The following is a 13,057-nucleotide window of genomic DNA, read 5'->3' as shown; positions in this document are numbered from 1 at the left end:
GTTATAGAAGACTTACCATTTGCAAGGAATACTTTATGAAAACTGCAAATTTTTAAAATTAAGAGATCTTTGTGTGGGATCCTTAATTTCTCTGAATTATATTTCCATTGAAAGTTATATTTTTTATATACTCACACTGTGTAAGTTAATATTCTTTTCAAATTTAATAAAAGTTTTATTTCAATAGCTGGGCGTTGTGGCGGGCGCCTGTAGTCCCAGCAACTCGGGAGGCTGAGGCAAGAGAATCGCTTAAGCCCAGGAGTTGGAGGTTGCTGTGAGCTGTGTGAGGCCACGGCACTCTACCGAGGGCCATAAAGTGAGACTCTGTCTCTACAAAAAAAAAAGTTTTATTTCACTTGATAAATTATTTTTGCTCTGGTCAGAGCATTTGCTAAGTAAATGTAATGGTTTTGGGGGGAGGGATATAGAACATATGGTGGACTTGTTCACATTAATAGCTACAAGCTATTATCAAATTTGACATTCTCTTCTTTTTCTGATTAAGAGCAGACATTTTCTTAGTCTTTATATTTTTCTTTTTCCAACAGCATTACTAGCAGTTTGGTTTCGTTTTCATTGGGGTGGCATTTTTTTTTTTTTAATTAAATCATAGTTGTGTACATTAATGCGATCAGGGGGTACCATAAACTGGTTTTATAGACCGTTTGACACATTTTCATCACACTGGTTAACATAGCCTTCCTGGCATTTTCTTAGTTATTGTGTTAAGACATTTATATTCTACATTTACTAAGTTTCACATGTACCCTTGTAAGATGCACCGCAGGTGTAGTCCCACCAATCACCCTCCCTCCACCCAGCCTCCCCCTCCCTCCCCTCCCTTTCTCTCCCCTTCCCCCCCCTTTCCCCCATTCTTAGGTTGTAACTGGGTGATAGCTTTCATGTGAAAGCCATAAATTAGTTTCATAGTAGGGCTGAGTACATTGGATACTTTTTCTTCCATTCTTGAGACACTTTACTAAGAAGAATATGTTCTAGCTCCATCTATGTAAACATGAAAGAGGTAAAGTCTCCATCTTTTTAAAGGCTGCATAATATTCCATGGTGTACATATACCACAATTTATTAATCCATTCGTAGATCGATGGGCACTTGGGCTTTTTCCACGACTTAGCAATTATGAATAGGGCTGCAACAAACATTCTGGTACAAATATCTTTGTTATGATGTGATTTTTGGTCTTCTGGGTATATACCTAGTAGAGGAATTATAGGATTGAATGGCAGATCTATTTTTAGATCTCTAAGTGTTCTCCAAACATCTTTTCAAAAGGAATGTATTAATTTGCATTCCCACCAGCAGCGTAGAAGTGCTTCCTTTTCTCCACATCCACGCCATGTTGGCGTGAATTTTGGGGTGGCATTTTTTAATCAAGAAACTCAGGGGGTTTTGTTTTGTTTTGTTTTGGAGACAGAGTCTCATTTTGTTGTCCTTGGTAGATTGCTGTGGCATCACAGCTCACAGCAACCTCCAGCTCTTGGGGTTAGGTGATTCTCTTGCCTCAGCCTCCCGAGTAGCTGGGACTACAGGTGCCCGCCACAACACCCGGCTATTTTTTCTTGCAGTTTGGCTGGGGCTGGGTTCAAACCTGCCACCCTTGGTATATGGGGCCAGCACCCTACTCACTGAGCCACAGGCGCCGCCTGAAACTCAGGTTTTTATTTATTTATTTTTTATAATATGATCTTCATTATCTTTTTTTTTTTTGTAGAGACAGAGTCTCACTTTATGGCCCTCGGTAGAGTGCCGTGGCATCACACAGCTCACAGCAACCTCCAACTCCTGGGCTTAAGCGATTCTCTTGCCTCAGCCTCCCGAGTAGCTGGGACTACAGGCACCCGCCACAATGCCCAGCTATTTTTTAGTTGCAGTTCAGCTGGGGACGGGTTTGAACCCGCCACCCTCGGTATATGGGGCCGGCGCCTTACGGACTGAGCCACAGGCGCCGCCCAATTATCTTTTTTTTAATTTATGTTTTTTTTATTAAATCATAGCTGTGTACATTGATATAATCATGGGGCATCATTCAGTAGCTTCACAGACCGTTTACCAAGTTTCACATACACCCTTTGAAACTCAGGTTTTTAAAGATAAATCTTTTAGTTATTGCCTTTGAACTTTAAGCCCCAAATGCTTGGTGTTAGGCTAGATACATGCATTTCGCCTCTAGATTGAACCTGTAACCTCTCTATTGCCTTAACAAAGTGTCTTTTGGGTGGCTTTCAAAACAGTGATATCCATGAATATTAAGTCCATAGGAATTTATCCTCTTGATATCTTATTCTCTCCTTCTATATATTTGTGTATGTGCATGTGTGTGTATACACCTATTATAATCATGACTTGATATCTACAGAGCATTGGTTTCTCCTTAACATACAAAAATCTGTGGAGGCTAATGTCCCAACTTCCTTATGTTATATAATATGGTATAGTATTTACATATAACCTATGCATATCATTCTGTATACTTTATATCATTTCTAGATTACTTATAATAATATAATGTAAATGCTGTGTAAGTAGCTGGGACCATAGGCGCCTGCCACAACGCCTGGCTATTTTTTTGTTGCAGTTTGGCCAGGGCTGGGTTTGAACCTGCCACCCTTGGTATAGAGGGCTGGTGCCCTACCCGCTGAGCCACAGGCGCCGCCTATAACTGAACATTCTTTCTAGCACTTTGAATGATTATCAGGAATATTTTTAAAGATTTGAAAGATAAGAACATGTGCTATGGGAGCTGACTGGTTGGAGTCCTGAGGGAATCATCATAAGATCTTAAGAAACCTACTGGTGTACAGTTAATTTATATGCTACTGTAAAAATGATAACGTGTTTGAAATTAATTTAGTGCTTTAAATGAGAATTTGGGCAGTTGAGGGTTTCTTGGATAGGAAAATCTGTATTTGTGTTTATACATTTATGTTATGAAGGGATTGGTTAGTAAAAGGATACACTCCTATCTCCTATAGCATTTCAGAGGTAATGGGTTATCAAAACTCCTTTTTTGACAAGGAATAAGAGATAAATAAAAATGGTACAGTGCTTTTATTTATTAGGAAAATTTCAGGAAACACACTAGTTCGTTAGAAGGTAAAGCTAGTGGTAGTAAACACCAGATTAAACTAGAGGCTTTGATTTGAATGTCTTTATTTGACTCCAGAGTTAAAGAGCCATCCTATTGTGTTATATTTGTGTTTATTTTTATATTCACTGCTTTTATCTTTAACTGTGTTTCTGATTCTAGGTGCAAATAACATATACTACTGATACATTATATGTTTTGTGCAACATGTTTCATTCACTGGAATGTGTGCTCTGATATGTTACTTTAGTTTTCTAGTGGCAATAACTGTGTTGGTACTAAGTAGGTACTCAGTTTATACTGTTAATGAATGTGAACATTTGACTGTGTCATTTGAACACTTGTTTATTAGAATACTGTACTATCTTATCTTAGCCTTTCTGTGGACATACATGTTCTGGTCTTGTACCCTAACTAAATCAGAAGTGCATTATGAGTAGGAATTTGGTTTCCTTTGTTTTTCCTATATTTTCATTTATAGCATTTTGGACCTCTTTGAACAGTAGGTATTTCCCAAACACATAATTGAGCTAAAATGTTGTGGGATTTTATTTTCTCATCAGGACACTGCTAAAAATGTAGTTACAAGTAAGGAGTTTGGAAAACAATAAAAAAACTAGTATTGTTAACCTGAGATGAAACTCTGCTTTTTCTTCTAATAATTTGGAGATTCACAAACTTTTTTTATCCACATGGCATTTGTTTTGATGTGAGAAATATTTTCAAAGAGGTTGCCCACTACCACTTATTGAATATTCTACCTCTCCTGCAATGATGCAGTGCCACCTGCATAAGAAATTTGGCTTATACTAAATTTCTACATATATTTGGGTTTGTTTTGGGGTTGTTCTGTACTATATTTCTGTTTATGAATCATTTGCCACTTTTTAAGTGAATATGGAATTACGATGTTTTAGGATATTTTAGGGCTTTTAAGGAATTTTTTTGTTTATTCTTAGTTTTTCACATCAACTTGAGAATTACTATATAATTTTGTTTTTTAGTCCTGGTATTTTAGTTGAGCTTGCATAATATTTAAAGGTTAATTTATGGAAAACTTACTGTAATGCTTAGTCTGTTTAGGTAAGATTTTTTTAAGTACTGGTGTTTTTCTCATTTTTTTTTAAGTCTTTTTTTTTGTGCCTTTTAGTAAAGCTTTTAAATTTTTCTTTGTATAACTCTTATTTTTTTCTTCTAAAGCTTATTTTAGTCATTTTGTTATGGTAAATGACATTCTTTTCTTTAATTATAACTTCTGATTTTACAGAAACCTATGGTTGTTTATTATTATTATTTTGACAGGTTACCATACCTGATTCATTTTTTTAAACACAGTTTTTCTGTAGACAGGTCTTGCTATGTGACCCAGGCTGGTCTTGAGCTCCTGGCCTCAAGTGGTCCTCATGCCTCAGTCTAGCGATGTGCTGGGATTACAGGCATGAGCCACCATACTTGGCTTGGTTTATTAATTTGATATACAACTTCTTTACTGAAACTCCTCTAATTTTTTTTTATAAATAATTTATAGTCTATATTCTTGGATTTTCTTGGTATCTATATTGTTTGCAGATCATAACATTTCTTCTTTCTATTTTTATACTTATTTCTTTCTTGGCTAAATTACATTACCCAGCACCTCTAGGCCAATGTTAAATATTTGTAGTGAAAAATGAATGGTTCGGTGCCTGTAGCTCAAGCAGCCAGGGTGCCAGCCTTATACACTGGAGCTGGTGGGTTCAAATCCAGCCTGGCCTCCAAACAACAATGATAGTCACAACCAATAAATAGCCAGGTGTTGTGGTGGGCGCCTGTAGTCCCAGCTACGTGGGAGGCTGAGATGAGAATCGCTTCAGCCCAAGAGTTTGAGGTTGCTGTGAGCTGTGATGTTACAGCACTCTACCCAGGGCAACAGCTTAAGACTCTGTCTCAAAAAAAAAAAAAAAAAAAAAAAAACCTCCTTGTTTTGCTCCTGACTTTAAAATCAGTACTTCAAGGGTTTCTTTAATGCTGACTTTTCAGTTGGGATTGTGTATATATTATATTAAGGAAGTTACATAGTATTTATTTCAAAATTTAAAAAAAATGAAGTCTTAAATTGACAGAAAAGTTGCAAAAAGTTCCAGTTGTACTGCAGAAAAGGCAGTACAAAGAGTTATTTTTTTTCCTATACCATTTTGAGGGCGATTTGTCAACCAACCTGATGTCCCATTGCCTCCCACCAAATACTTAAGTGTTGATTTCCTACAACCAAGTACTAGCCTTTGTGACCACATATAGCCATCAAAATCAGGATTAACACTGATAACTTTAATGCTATCTAATCCTCAGACCCCCCATTCACATTTTGCCATTTGTCCCAATAATGTCATTGTATAGCCACATACAGACACATTTGTTTTTAACGTCTCTTTTAGTTTCCCTTGGTGTAGAACAGTTTTCCTTTGACTTTCATGAAGTAACACTTCTGAAGATTATAAAACGGTTGATTTGAAGTTCCTTCAGTTCGAGTTTGCCTGATGGTCCCTTATGATTGGTTTCAGGTTATGCATCTTTGGTCAAAATACATCTATCACAGAGGTATTTTGTGATCACAAAGATAGATATTCCTATCATTTTTCTTTGTTTTTCCAGGCACACCCATCTTCTTTGTATCATTTTCTTTAACAGCTTCTGGGCAGTTCTTTTTTTTAAAATTTCAGATTAATATGAGGGTACAAATGATTAGGTTGCAGTGTTTGGCCTGTTAGGTAAAGTTCCCGTTATACTTGTATCCTGCACCCAGGAGGTGTGCCACCTACCCTCACACTGTGCCCTTTAGGAGGCAGCACTGCAGTCCCCTTCCCCCTTCCCCCTTCCCCTCTTTCCCCCATCCTGCATGAATTGAGTTTTTCTCTTGTGTGGGTGGGTCTGTTTTTAATATTAGTATTCAACCAATCCGCTATATTAATTGATAGCATAGAGAAGCCAAGTATAGTGGGAAAATAGAGAAGTAGTAGATTGGAGACTGAGTTACAAGAATGACTTTAGAGTATTATAGACTAAAGTTTCAGAATCATCTGGGACCAATGATGGTGATAGAAATACAAAACTAGCCCAAAAGTATAAAGACAATATTGCTAATAATATTATTATTGATAATATTGCTGGTAATATTGTCACTTTGGTTCATTGCATTGATTAGATTATTACTGTTTTATTAAAGCCACTTTAAAGAGTATTTAAAATTCTATGCCAAAGCATTGTCTGACCAAGCAAGTTGGGCTGTCATTTCCTTTTGGCATGACTTTAATTTTTATCAGCTTTAAATACATGTGTCATTACTATTCTGCTATATAATGTAATTATTTCATTGAAGAATGGATAACTTCAAAAAGGGGTATTATCATTGAAATATAAATATAGATATTGTGGATATTTGATGTTTTTCCTCTGTATACAATTGAGTTGTTTTTAAACTTATTTCAGTAAGATATGTATTTATGTATATATATAATATATAAAATCTTTCTTTTAGATTGTAATGGATATTTTAAGAGTTCACTGAAATGAAAACAAAAACATAGCCCTACCTGTATTTTGAAGGTTAATAAAAATAACTTTCGAGTTTGGTAAACTGGATTTTATGTTCATTGTGTGGTACCGAATGTGTAGAAATGAGTGTTATTTAAACTAAGTAGAATTAAATTTAATGGCATTCTAAACCTAAGTTGAAACTATCTCCATGATTCCTTAGAGACATGGTAAGGTCATCTTTAAATGTAAACTTCTTGCTTACTTAAATGGAAAGCACTACTAAAGCTTTATACTGATGCTTTATACTAATGTTATAACATTGTTTCTATCTTTGTGGAGTAATAGAAATGGAGGCCTGTATGTGAGAACAGTGAATTTGATGGCTATTCTTGAGGGTCTTTAAATACCAAACTTTAAAGGTGTTGTAGTTTACTTTCATAATTACTATTTACAACATTCCTTAAATGAAAGGTATTATTTAAATTCTAAATGTCTTTGTAATTATTTTAGAGAGCAGCTCTTTCCTGCCCCTGTGTTTTACTGAAGATAAAAGTTGTTTGCAGTTTGTTTTATGCAGTGTTCAGTTATTCTTTGAGGGGGACAGGAATAAGCAGAAGACCATTGTCTCTGATTTTCCTTTTTTCAACTTTCACTTTCTTTGTCCTGCATATTATATTTCCTAAAAGAGGGTTATACACAGGGTGGGGATTAAGAAAAGGTAGTAGTTTGTAGAGGAGGTCCAGGATAAAGTCATAAAATGAATTACTCATAATGAATCCCTCATAAAATGTAAATGTGTGGTAAAGCTTTTTTTTTTTTTTTTTGAGACAGTCTCACTTCCGCGCCCTGGGTAGATTTAAAGATTTAAGAACTGGTTTTACTTTCTCCTTTTTATAAAAAAGGAATCCTCTTAATGGCATAACAGACAGAACACTTGAGGAAACTATACTGTACGCCTGGCTCATGTTTGTGTTTATATTGGTTGTTGTAGATTATATACTCTTAGAAGATATGGACTACCAATTGTAACAGCCCTAGTCTGAAGTACAATATATACAGATGCTGTTTCTTTTTATCCTTAAGCCAATCTCTCCCTTTGCAGCCAATGCTTTCTTTCAATTTTTATATACTTTGTAATAGATATGTAAAGGAAATGGTTTTGCATTTTACTTTTCTAACTTCCAAAGCTTTTTTCCTCAACTGAGTTTAAAAAAAAATTTATTTGGTCTAAACTGAGTTTTGTCTTTTTCTCCCCTACTCAGGCACAGATTGCCTTCCTTCAAGGGGAAAGAAAAGGTCAAGAAAATTTGAAGAAGGATCTTGTGAGGAGGATCAAAATGTTGGAATATGCTCTTAAACAGGAAAGGTAATTTAGTAAAATGAAAGCTAGCATTCTCTTAAATATTGGATTAATTTTTCCATCATTCCATCATGAGATTTTAATACTATATTATATACTCTTGAGTTCAGGAGTATCTATGATAAACATGTTTATAAATGGTTGTAATATGTTAATTTTGTAATAAATAGTTTAATGATCAATAAACTGGAAAATTTTAGCAGTATTTCTTTCCAATTCGGTCCTTTTGTAAGAAACATGTTGCTTTCTAAGCTGTTAATATCCATTTTCTTTTCAGAGTTGAGACAGTTTGTGAATTGTAAAGAAAATTTCTGTATTGCGTATTCCTTTTTCCTGTCATTTAATGTTATTCAATTTGATGTGTTTTATTAAGACACAAATTGTTCTGGCAGACTACAATGAGTATCTTTATAGATTTCTTTTTGTATTTTGTCTCTTTGCTTTCACCTTCTCTCTCCAGAAGCTAATCTTACCCTTCTACAGTTGCTATGTTTAAGATATTCAAGTAACTAAATTTGGGTCATAAGTAAAGGAAAATAGGTCATGAATGAGAGTTTTAGAAGTTATATAAAATTAATTTTATTTGCTTTTAATGAATAGTCTTTGGATTATTTTTGTTATCAGTCTGAAATAGTTCATTGTTTTAGATAATTTAGTTCTTGATAATTTTGAAATTCTCCATTTTGCTACATTTTGCTTTTGTTTTTGATGGTCACTTATTTTTCTCATTTTGGGGGGAGTTGGTGAATGGGCTGTTTGCACAACTACCATAAAATAGAATTTAGCAGATGATATTTATTTTTATAAATATTGAGAAATAGATACTTTATTAGAACTTGTGTTCACTTTCATATAGGATCTTTATTTATTTATTTATTTTCTGGAGACAGAGTCTCACTTTGTTCCCCTTGGTAGGTGCTGTGGTGTTACAGCTCACAGCAACGTCAAACTCTTGGGCTCAAGTAATTCTCTTGCCTCAGCCTCCCAAGCAACTGGGACTATAGGTGCCTGCCACAATGCCTGGCTGTTTTTTAGAGATGAGGTCTCACTCTGGCTCAGGCTGGTCTTGAACCTGTGATCTCAGGCAGTCTACCCGCCTCTGCCTCCTGGTGTGCTAGGATGATAGGTGGAAGCCACTGCACCTGTTATTTTCTTTCATATTTTTATTTTTTAAGGTTTTTTTTTTTTTTTTTTTTTGAGACAGAGTCTGGGTAGAGTGCCATGGCAACCTCAAACTCTTGGGCTCAAGCAATCTTCCTGCCTCCTGAGTAGCTAGAACAATAGATGCCTGCTTCAACACTGAGCTAGTTTTTGTATTATTGGTAGAGGTGGGGATCTCACTTTGCTCAGGCTGGTCTTGAACTCCTGAGCTCAAGCAATCAACCTGCCTCAGCCTCCCAGAATACTAGGATTACAGATGTGAGTCACTGTGGTTGGCCTTTTTTTGAGACAGAGTCTCACTTTGTCACCCTTGGTAGAGTGCTAGGGTCCCATGGCATCACAGCTCACAGCACCCTCGAACTCTTGGGCTCAAGCAATTCTCTTGCCTCAGTCTCCCAAGTAGCTGGGGCTACAGGTGCCCACCACAATGCCCAGCTATTTTTAGAGACAGTGTCTCGCTCTGGCTCAGGCTGGTCTCAAACCTGTGAGCTCAGGCAATCCACTCGCCTCAGCCACCCAGAGTGCTAGGATTACAGGTGTGAGCCACCACCCCCCATCTTTATTATCTTTTTAAAAAAATTTATTTCAGATTAATATGAGGGTACAAATGATTAGGTGACATTGCTTGCATTTGATAGATGAAGTTCAAGTTATAGTTGAGCCCTTCACCCAGGGAATATGCTGTATACTCTTACATTATGCCCATTAAGTGGGAGGATACCTATCCTCTCTCCCCCCTCTTGAATTTAGTTGTTTTTTTTTCTCCTGTGGGTATGTGGTTGTTTATTGATTTCGTATTAGTATTGAGTACATTGGATATTTGTTTTTGCATTCTTGTGATACTTAACTAAGAAGAAAGTGCTTCAACTCCATCCAGATTAATACAAAGGTGTAAAGTTTCCATCTTTTTTATGGATGGATAGTGTTCCATGGCATACATATACCACAGTTTATTAATCTGTTCATGTGTTGATGAGCAGTTGGGTTGATTCCACGTCTTGGCAACTGTGAATTGAGCTGCAATGAACATTCTAGTGCAAATGTCCTTATGCTAAAATGATTTTTTTTCTTCTGAGTACAAGGTAATGGGATTATGGGATCAAATGGTAGTTTTACTTTTAGCTTTTTGAGGATTCTTCATACTTCTTTCCATAGAGGCTATATTAGTTTGCAATCCCACCAGCAGTGTAAAAGTGTTCCCTTCTTTCCATATTCACGCCAGCATCTGCAACCTTGGGACTTTGTGATGGGGGCTGTTCTCTCTGGGGTTAGGTGGTATTTCAGAATGGCTTTGATTTGCATTTCTCTGATGATTAGGGGACAATAAGCATTTTTTCCTGTGTTTGTTGGCCATTCATCTCTCTTTTTCAGAAAAGGTTTTGTTCAGGTCTCTTGTTCACTTATAAATGGGATTGTTTGCACTTTTCTTGTTGATTAGTTTGAGTTCTCTGTAGATTCTAGTCATTAGCCCTTTATCAGATTCGTAGTATGCAAATATTTTCTCTCATTCTGAAGGTTGTCTGTATGCTTTAGTTGTTGTACCCTTAGCTGTGCATAAGCTTTTTAGCTTGATCATGTCCATTACTTTATTTTTGGTTTTGCTGCAATTGCCAAGGGGTTCTTCATAAAATCTTTTCCCAGGCCAATATTTTCCCACACTTTCTTCTAGTACTTTTATTGTTTTGTGTCTTGAATTTATATCTTTTATACAGCAAGTCAATTTTTGTAAGTAGTGAGCGGTGTGGATCCAGTTAACCAGTTCTCCCGCCACCATTTATTACATATGGATTCTTTTCCCAGTATATGCTTTTGTTTAGTTTATAGAAGATCAGATGGTGATATGTATGGCTGGGTTCAGCTCTAAGTTCTCTATTCTGTTCCATAGATGTGTTTCTTTATTTTTGTGCCTATACCGTGCTATTTTGATCACTATAAACTTGTAGTTCATATAAGATCTTTAAATGGCACAAGAGATTGAACACAGGTGAATCTCAGTGAAAAGGGGTTTTTTCATACCTTGAGAGGTTCATTAAAAATTGTATTGGTGATATGGAAAAAAAAAATTTCTGAAAGTACATAATTTGGGAATATTTGAGATTTTAAGTTGTCTAAATTATAGATAACCAAAGAGAGAATGAAAATGTTTTGTTTTGTGTTTTTGAGACAGAGTCTCACTATATCACCCTTCGTAGAGTACTGTGGCATCACAGCTCAAAACAACCTCAAACTCTTGGGCTTAAGCGATTCTCTTGCCTCAGCCTCCTAAGTAGCTGGGAATACAGGCACCCACCACAACACCCGGCTGTTTTTTGATTGTAGTTGTCATTATTGTTTGATAGGCCCGGGCTGGGTTTGAACCCGCCAGCTTCAGTGTATGTGGCTGTTGCCCTAACCGCTGAGCTACAGGCGCCGAGCCGAGAGAATGATAATGTTACTACTAGCAACTGTATGTTGGGCTGTGAGGCTTAAAAACTTAAGTAGTTGATATAGAGTAGCAGAGCTATTATACATAGAGCTTTGATTCACATTTCTCAGTTCTTTCTGGTTCTGAAGCCTGTACTGTTTACAAGTACGTTACGCTGTCTTATAAGACATGAGAATTTAAATATATAAATACTAGAGTAACCAGGGCAGAGTATGTACGTGTGTGGGTGCATGTATATCTGGACTTGTAAACCACAAAAGTGCAGTGAATTATGGTAAATATTGTGAAAGAAGTCTGTACAAAGTATGGTGAAGTCACAAAGAAGGGCATTACTGCCATCTGGTAGTTGTGAAAGATGGAAATCCAAAGAAGGATGTAATTATAAGAGGTGAGGCTTACCCAATATCAAATAAGAAGGTGCTTGCCGAGCAGGCAAAGTGTGTTTGATATGAAACAAAGTAGATTGTTGTGTTCAGAAATTGATAACCATTGTGTATGGAGAGTAGTAGGGTATTAGTGATTTGACAACCAATAATGGTAGAGAGGATCAGATTATGGCTTGGTGAGGTGGTACACATCTTTAATCCTGGCATTTTGAGAAGATTACTTGAGGCCAAGAGTTCAAGACAAGCCTGAGCAATATAGACCCCATCTCTACAAAAAAATAGAAAAGTGAGCTGTGTGTGGTGGCATCCGCCATAGTCTCTGCTACTCAGGAGGTTGAGGCGGGAAGATCCCTGGAGCCCAGAAGTTTGAAGTTTCAGTGAGGTGTGGTGATGCCAGTGTCTGGGCATCAGCAAGATCCTGTCTCAAAAAGAAAGAGAGTCACATTCTGGACAGCCTAACCAAGGAGTTCTAACTTTAATCTTGCACTTACCAGGCAATGTGGAATATTTTCAAAACATTTTTATTCTAACATGATCTCAAACTAGTGGAAGAATTACAAGAACTCTTACATACCTTTTATCTAGATTCACTAATTGACATTTTGCTATATTGTGTTAATAATGCTTGCTCTCTATACCCATATTTGTTTCCTCCTAAATCACATTTAGTTTACCCACCATGAATACCTTAGTGTATATTTTCTAATAGCAAGGACGTTCTGTTACATAATCACAGCACATTATCAAATTAAGGAAGCTTAACATTGTTATAATTCTGTTATCTAATATAGTCCATATTTAAATATTCAATGATGATATTTATAGCATTTTTTTCTTGGTCCAGAATGCAGTCTAAGATCTATTCTGGGAACATACAGAGGGTGCCAAAAATGTACACTCATTTTAAGAAAGGAAAATACTGTATTATATTTGTAATATTCAAATCATGTTTGACGTTTGCAATTACAAGAAAAATTGAGTATCAATTGTAATATTGAGTATTACAATTTTAATGAATGTTTTTCCTTTCTTAAAACGTATATATATTTTTTGACATCCTCTGTATATTGCATTTAGTTGTTATGCACTTGAAAGGCTTTTTTTTT

General features: G+C 36.1%; 1 protein-coding gene across 1 annotated transcript in view; it reads left to right on the top strand.

The window, feature by feature from the left end:
* The window catches only part of STRN (striatin), a 120,671-nt gene that overhangs the window by 31,341 nt on the left and 76,273 nt on the right, over positions 1 to 13,057 (top strand). The window contains exon 2 of the mRNA XM_053587843.1: positions 7,882 to 7,985. Coding sequence (XP_053443818.1) covers positions 7,882 to 7,985 — 104 coding nt within the window. The remainder of the gene's footprint in view (positions 1 to 7,881; positions 7,986 to 13,057) is intronic.

The sequence above is a fragment of the Nycticebus coucang genome, chromosome 4, assembly GCF_027406575.1.
Source record: "Nycticebus coucang isolate mNycCou1 chromosome 4, mNycCou1.pri, whole genome shotgun sequence".
Lineage (NCBI taxonomy): Eukaryota > Metazoa > Chordata > Mammalia > Primates > Lorisidae > Nycticebus > Nycticebus coucang.
Note: the sequence above shows the minus strand (reverse complement) of the source record. Positions and strands in the feature narration are given on the sequence as shown.